Source organism: Empidonax traillii, unplaced genomic scaffold (genome assembly GCF_003031625.1).
Source record: "Empidonax traillii isolate 1590-97213 ecotype Southwest subspecies unplaced genomic scaffold, ASM303162v1 scaffold2:size4533513, whole genome shotgun sequence".
NCBI lineage: Eukaryota > Metazoa > Chordata > Aves > Passeriformes > Tyrannidae > Empidonax > Empidonax traillii.
Window position 1 is genome coordinate 282,934 of NW_020955195.1, and position 8,087 is coordinate 291,020.

Sequence of the window (8,087 nt, forward strand, 5' to 3'; positions counted from 1 at the left end):
CAAACCTGCTGGCAAGGTCAGGGTCCTGATTATCAAGTTCTGTGTGCAGACCACTCCTCTGTTTTTAAATGCTTTGCAGACAATTCTTACCATACTCAAATTAAGCACAGATTTACACACAGTCATATCTCACGGCCCACACTGCAGTGTCTGGGAAGAATTACAGTCTACCAAGAACGTCTAAGATGGGGCTTAGAGAGAAGAACAATAAATATTTTATAAGATCAGGTTGAGAGAATACTGACTGTCCCAAAACCTGCCATTATATCAGTTGGTCCAATGATCAGTACAGCCTCTTTCCACAAACTCTGTCTTCCTTACACCCTCAGGCGAGCGAGAGGAATCTCAGCTGGTTTCACTGAACAGCCACGTGGTCTGCTTCCATTAACTGGGATTTTATTCCTTAAATGTGATTTAATAAGTGTCTTCTGAACGAATTTCAAGCATTATGAGATGAAGTAAGAGCACAGAGAAGGGTATCAGTAAAACATCATACTGACACACCTTCTCACAAGTTGCTGTTACTCTAGCAAACAAACCAGTGTTACCCACGTGCAAATGGCAGTCCCAAACAACTCATAGCACAGCCAGTTTAATCTCTCCTACTGTAACAAGAGATGACCTTGCAAACCAAACAGGTGAAGTAATGCATCCTACAGACATAAATTACTAAATTCAGCGTGTCCCCACACAAGCTTTGACCAGTCTGTATCACTCTCAAGCCACACAAGAGACAGCTCCTTTTGAAGTATTTCAAACTTACAAGGTTTAACTACAACAAACCTAAACAGAGCCAAGCATAACTTTTGTGACCTCAATTAAGGCACAGATTCAGTGGGCACTTTGTCTTTTAAAAAGTCTATATTGCTCCATTCTCTCCAGAACACATCGAATTTGCAGGGAGGGAGAATTCAAACACAAATCCAAAGGCTTGCACATGTCTAGCTCTCTTCCCTACATCCTGCATTGTTTTTCCAGTAACAAACAAACTGAACTCATTATCTTGTTCACTGAAAATGAGAACAAAGACATTCTATAAAAACAAAAAGCCTCCATGTTTCCATGCATCTCTCTGCATGTACAATGACAACGTTCATACAGTATCACTTATTAAAAAAAAAAAAAAAAACAGGCACAAATGAGCGTATACAAACAATTATTTGGGGCAAGAATAATGCCTGCTTTATATTGGCAGAAGGAGGAGAACTGAGCAGAAGCACAGTTAAAGCCTGCCCTTGAAAACCACTCCTGAACAAAGCAGGAACCATAATCACATTTCATGCATTTTTTCCCCCTACTCCTCCACTCTGCCATTTGCAATGCATGCAAATCCATGTGGACCTGGACGTTTTATTCAAGCACGGAGGAACACCAGACTTCCCACTCTGCCTCGCCAAGGTTCTGCCAGACCTGCTTTAGCTTCCAGACAACCTTCGGTGTCTCTGTCTGCGCACCGGTGAAGAGCTACCCAAGTCTGCACAAGTTTCTACTCCCCTGCCTGCTTTCCCAGCAGAACTGCCCATCTCCCTAAACACTCCCCTGCTTTGCATGTCTTCCATGCGAGTAATAAGATGCTCTGACAAGGTCAGGATTTCCCAGTCCCTTCCATATCCATGCTCCATCACCTGCACATCTGCTTGGCACGCACAGCCCTGCAAAGAAAGCACGACCAAGCTCCTCACAAGAGAAAGGGAACTTCCCTGCCCTTGCAATGAGGGCAACAGGTACTAATTTTGCAGCAGTGTTCAATCCTCTTTGGCCTGCCTCATATATAGGCTAATACTAATTTTTTAAGAGGATCAGTGCAGAAAATGCCTGGTGGATTATGTGTTCACTGCTGTACATGAAGAGAGAGAAAAAGAAATAGGTGGAAGAGCGGGCAAAGACAAGAAAGTGGGTACGCTACTTCTAGATTACCAACAGACTTACTCTAAACTTGATACATGGGTTTCAATTAACTTTATTTACTGTCTTTAGAGAAGTTCCTTATCTGCTTACATCTACAGTCCAGGTTTTTACTATTTTTCCATCTGTTTTGCGTCCCCCTCAGGCCAGAAAAACTGGTATGTAAGAACATTCTCTTGAAGTAAAGGTTGCTGTTCAGTGCTTTAAAACACTCGTCAAAAATCTCAAGAGTTACAGTACTACAAACAACATGCACACCTCCCATTCAAAAAAAAAAAGTCTTTTTATTCTCCTCCATCCCATGATTTAGGAAAAAAAAAAAAGTAACACTAACTGTACTAAAAATAAGTTTTTCTTTATTTATTCATGCCATTTTCAGAGACCTGTTCACATATCCAGCAGCTCACTGCAGCACAGCTCGGTGTTGCAAGGAGCAGGAGGAGACAGAGCAGCTCACAGACACCTTTGGTTAGCAGAAGTGGAGCACAACACACTTCTTACTGCCGGCACTAAGTTTCCTCATAATGAAGGCAGGCTGCAGCAGCACCCCCAGAAAGCTAAACAGCCCTTTGCATTCCTGGTGTTTTAAAGGCAGATAAAAGACGGAACATAAAAGCTTTTTGGCCAGAATAGAATTAATGCAAGACCCCTCTAATCCAGCTCTGTATAGCAAGAGCTGTAACTTCCCCATCATCCAAGATGATGGCACACATCAGTCCAAAATATGAGGTGCTACTTTTTGTAGTTGAAGAGTTGTGGTAAAAGAAAAAGTCAGTTTTGTTCCATTCACTAATTCATCTAAGAAACAAAGACAAACCCCTCATATCACAAGGAAAACAATTAAAACAGCTTCCACACCCAGCCTGCACAGCTACATCCACACAGAGGTGAATTAACTCTCCAAACGGAACCTGCAGCAGCCTTTTGACATTCACAAGCTCCTCTTGGTACAACAACTCTACAGCCATTCCAACTTCCCCAAACTTGAGACACAAGTAACATAAGTGGGACTTTTCTCATTCTTTTCAATGCATTTCTTCTACCTGTCTATCTAGACACTCAAGCACAGGACTATAAGAAGGTGTTATAAAAGGCTGCTGTATCATCAGAGAAATGACTAATTACAAGGCAGGAGAAAGCCTGAGAGAAAGAAGAATCAAATAAAAAGCCAAAAGCACTTCCCACCTCCTTGTTTATTATGCAACTTCCCAACTGGGCATACCTTTCTTCAGCTAACTAGCGCAGGATACAGCAGCTAAGTACAAGGCACAACAAAGAACAACCTCCCTGAAGTGTTTAATGTTAACACAATAATAAAAATCTGAATTCCCACTTTAAATTTCCAACACAGCAATTTACAGACATGTGTTAAAAAAAAAAAAAAAAAAAAAGAGAGGAACTTCTAATGGATAACTCAGGGAAGTTAACGACCTGCTTTGCTTCTTTTTGTTGTCAACTAAAAATCTCCAACCTTATTATCACGTGCCATCCAGAAAATATTTAATGATTTTTTTCTGAAACTAAAACATTGTGAAAAATTCTCTCAGTCACATCTATAAGTAATTTAATTACTTAAACCTCAGTTTAATAAGTAGCACAGTAGATCAGCACCCACTCATGAAAAACACTTTCATGGTAATTTACCTTCAGAAACTCCTTTTCAGCTCACTTTAAATCACAGAATATGAATCCAACAAGACCCAACATTTCAAAGCACTGAAGGCTTACAAGAAATTTCAGTCAACCTTGGCAATTATTTCGAGTTACCATTGCACAGCAAAAACTGGGATAAAAAAACTTCACCTCTGAACATTCAGCATAAACACCCTATTTCCTTATTATCTACAAAATCCCTATTGCAACAACTGTGGCTTGAGATTCCATTTTTCCTGGAGAAAACCACAAATGAAGCAAAAAAAAACTGGCAGAGCTCCAAGACAGCACAACTATGACAGAAATGCTCCAAGATTTTATTTCCCTTGATTCAGAGTCCCACTTCGGAAAGTCATCCTTAAAATCAGAGTATGGCACAACTTATCTACCAACTCATGCAACACCTTTAGCAAACCAGGTGGCACATGCAAGGACTGCACCTAACGCCAGCAGCCCAGACCAAGAACTAATTTTGACATGACTGAAAGAGACCTGCCACTTACTTCACTGTAAGAAAACATCTAAGATGATGCATTTTAACGACAGAATGTTCATTTGACACAAAACCCCTAAGCCAGCTGGCAGCGAGGGTGAGAGTCCACCAAAGAGCGAGCACAGTGCAGTCTCCAACTCCAGCCAAGTGGCTATGGACAGGTGACAGATCCTCTCCAGCTCCTCCCCAGTAAGAAGCAGGTAACTCTGAAGCTCAAGCTGCCCACGAGAGAGGCCAGCAAGGGAAGCACCAGGGCATCCAGAACAACTCCTCTCCTTGCAGGACTTCTAAGTGGTATTAAGACACACATTTTGGCACGGTACTGCTGTATCCATGAGAGGAGGTTAACAAAAGGTTATTAGGTTTTATACAGGGACAGGAGGAGGAGGAGAGGGGACTGAATCGCAATATACCAGCAAAGAGATGGTAACACAGCACGTTAAAAGCAGTCTGTGGGCACACCCCTACTTCCAGTGTCCAGAAAAACCTCTGAATCAGCGTGACAGTTTTGAAATAGATCCATTCACATCAAATGCTTCATTTGCTGTGGAAGTAGCAACCACCCTACAATGGCTTTCGTTTCAAATAAAAAGTAAATAAATAAACAACTGCAGACCTATTTCGGTAAGTATGAATGCAAGCAGCTTTTGTCAGCGGGCTCTGTAGCAATCCCTGACCATCACAAAGGGTACCTAAAGTAATTGCTTCAGGGGAGGGGGGGAACGGTGAAATACTTCCTCTTCAGGCCAAGAGATCCTAGTAAAGCCAGTAAAGCTTCATCTGCCGATCCAGCTCCACATTTGAAAAGCTTTTTTTTTTTTTTTTTTTTTGGTTTTGATTTCCTTTTAAGAACATACGTGCAGAAACACGTTCCCCTGCCACTCATTTGCTTCCAGTGGAAAAGTCACCTGTACCTCATCTCAGCTACAGGAAAGAATTACGAGTGCTCATCCCAGGCAGCACACTGCACCAACACCTCTCCCTGCACGGCGGGGACTGTTTCACCCCACTCGAGCTGCAGGGTTCTCTCTCCTACAATGCCCCTTTCTAACTCAGTTTGTAAATGATACTCCCACTCCTGCACGGCCTCCACATTTGCCATCCATGCAGTCAGCGCGGCTTCCTTTAGGCGCACTTGCGTAACCGCCTGAGCTCGCACTCTTTCTAATAATAAGAAGTCATTAAGCAGTTCTCTAACAAAACCTTCACACAGGTATCCAAAGGGGAGTATGAGATTAGTAGCTATTTCTGAGCCTGATGGGCATAAAGCAGGCAACAGCCTATCGATAATTATAGCAGGAATTTTATTATGTTTTTTTTTTTTAAGAGGCGTTAAAACTACATTGATTTCCAGAGCCTACCAGAAACACTCGGTTGTCAAAGACTTAAAAGTGATGTTTCACATTCTTCAGCCTAAGTAACAACTACCTGCAAGAGGTACACGATTAAAAAAGGCAGGACTGAAGACAGGAAAATGTTTCAGCATTAAATGAAAGAGCAGACTTGAAAAAGCGCTTCAACCTGCAGATCCATCAGGTCCCCTCCCACATCAGGGCAGGAGCAAGCTCCTGCTCCCCTCCCTGCTAAAGGCAGCACGTCACAGAAAGGAGCTGTAACAATGAAGTTACCACGGCTACATTCATCCACTCAATCCTTCTCCCTTCAATGCCGACGATGCATAGTTTCGTATACGCGGAAAACATCACCCAACAGCCCACACCTCGGGGAGCCAGCGAAGACACCCCCTCAGAATCAGATCAAGGGCAAACGGGGACGGCAAACTCTCGCTTCACCCATACCTTGCAAACCGGGCACCTCCGCCGAGACCCGAATTAAACTCTCCTGACAGCTGAAAAATAAAAACAGCACACAAACAGCTCTTCAGAGCCGGTTTCCCAGCAGCGAGCACCCCAGCGCCGCGTCCCGCTCTCCGCCGGCGGAGGCGCGGCGCTTTCCCGGCGGGGGCAGCGGCCTCCCCGGCCCCGCTCCCGGCAACCTGGGCTGCCGGCACAGGGAAACCGACCCCTGCCCGGCCCCGCCGAAGCCCCTCGCCACGGTCCGCACCGCCCCGAGGCCGCCCCGGCCCCGCAGCCGCGGCAGGTGCGGGGGCAGCGCGGGCAGCGGGCCCGGTGGCCGCCCCAGCCACGCACCTGGCCGAGCCGCGCCGGGCGGTCGCTGGCGCCGGAGCCGGCGGGACTCGGGGGGGAGGGGGGTGAAGGGGAGGTGGGAGCAAAACCAGATTTATAAACCTGGCAAGCCCTCGCTCATTTGCTGCCGCGGGAGGCTCCTCCTCTCCGCCTCGCCGCGGGTGGGGGCCGCCAGCGACCCCCGCCCGCAGCGCCCGCCCGGGCCCCCCAGCCCCGCACCCACCTCGGAGAAGAAGAAGGCACGGCGGGCACGGCCAGCCGCTGCCCCAGCGCCGACCGCTCCGGCACCGCCGCCGCCGCCTCCCGCTCCCTCCGCCCGCCCCCCGCCGCCGCCGCCGCCGTCTCCTCCCCCCGGGCCCGCCCCGCCGGGCGCTCCTACCTGCGGGGGGCTGCGGCGCTGCCCTCGCAAGGCCCCCGCCCGCCTCGGCGCCTTCCCCGCGGCTGGGGCTGAGCCGGCGCAGCGCCCTCCTCCCCGCGGCGGAGGGGCAGGGCGGCGGCGGGAGGAGGAGGAGGAGCAGCAGCGGCGGCGGCAGCGGGAGGAGTTGGTGCCCGCGAGTAACAAGTTTGGGTCGCCCCGCAGTATGGCGGCGGCCGCGGGGGGCGGGCCCGGCCCTCGCTCTCGGGGGTCCGGCCTGGGGGGGGGCTGCGGCGGCCTCGCCTCGGTGCTGCCCTGCCCTGCCCTCCCTGCCTTGCCCTCCCTGCCCTGCCCTGCCCTGCCCTGCCCTGCCCTCCCCGGCCCTGCCCGTTAACGGCAGCGGCGCGCTCCGCCGTCCATTCCCCCCGCACGGCTCGTCCCGGCGCTGCGGGGCTGGGGAACGGCCGCGCCTCAGCCCGCAGCGGGTGCGCTGTCCTGTCCCGCACCCCGCCGCACTTGTCGCATCCCCCCCTGCTCCCTCCACCTCCTCCGTCTCGCCGGGGAGGGCAGGATGGACCCGCGAACCCCACACCGCGTCGGGGATCCAGCCTCTCGCCACCGTGGGAATGCCGGTAGCTCACGTATGGAAAGCGGGCGGTGCTGGAATTGACTGCACCTTCAAGGCAGGCTCGCCCAGGTGGCTGCTCGGCGGTATTGAAGGAGCAGAGAAAATGGACCGGTGTGTCTGCACAGGTCTCACCCGCCATCCTTCTGCTGAGTCACGGATGAGTTATTGATTACCATCGTGTCCCTGCACGCCTGGTGTGACTGTTCTGATGAATGACATGGACCAACACATGGGTTGACTGGGCTTTTCTTTTTATTGCTGTGGAACAGGTGATACCCAGTGTCATCAGATTGATACAGCTTGGTTAGCAGGAGTCATTTCAGCAAGACTGAACAAAATATTGTTTGTTTATTGGCATTTGCTTTGCTGGCTGACATTTTAATTCCAGCATTACACAGTATGTGTGTAGTGTTGCAATAACATGGCAGTCAATTTCTAATATCCATAATTCACAGTAGCTGTAGATAAGAAATACTGCCAAGAAGAAATTACTGAGGAAATGGAGCCTTTTGAAGACATGGAGTCATAATGATAACCCCAGGTGAAGAAAGTTTAGATGCGTGGCAAGACCTGACCACCTTGATATTTCAGGGTCTTTGAAACAGTAGGGTTTGAAGGAGGGCATTAGCAGAGCCAGCAAACAGTTTGTTGTGTGGAAAACATTGGGGAATCCCCTTCCCTTCATAACGTTTTCAGAATGATGATTTGACTTAGGCCAGCTTAACGCTTGGCCACCGGTTGTCCATTGCACTGTTAACATCAAATATATTCATTTGCCATCAAAACGTTGCATATGAAGCATGGAGAAAAAAGTAGCCATGCCCAGCTCTGGGAGGCAACAGCAACACGGAGCAGGAGGGGCTGAAGGGCCAGGGCCTGCCAGGAAGAGGGATAGCCACTTCTGAT

General features: G+C 48.8%; 1 protein-coding gene across 1 annotated transcript in view; it reads right to left on the minus strand.

Annotated features, from left to right (window-relative positions):
* Positions 1-7,320, minus strand: part of LOC114067635 (forkhead box protein F2-like) — a 15,857-nt gene extending 8,537 nt beyond the window's left edge. Inside the window, exons 1-3 of the mRNA XM_027903248.1 lie at positions 7,314-7,320; positions 6,578-6,873; positions 5,851-5,900 (exon numbers count right to left, since the gene is read on the minus strand). Of these exons, the coding sequence (XP_027759049.1) occupies positions 5,851-5,900; positions 6,578-6,873; positions 7,314-7,320 (353 nt within the window). The remainder of the gene's footprint in view (positions 1-5,850; positions 5,901-6,577; positions 6,874-7,313) is intronic.
* Positions 7,321-8,087: the final 767 nt, after the last annotated feature.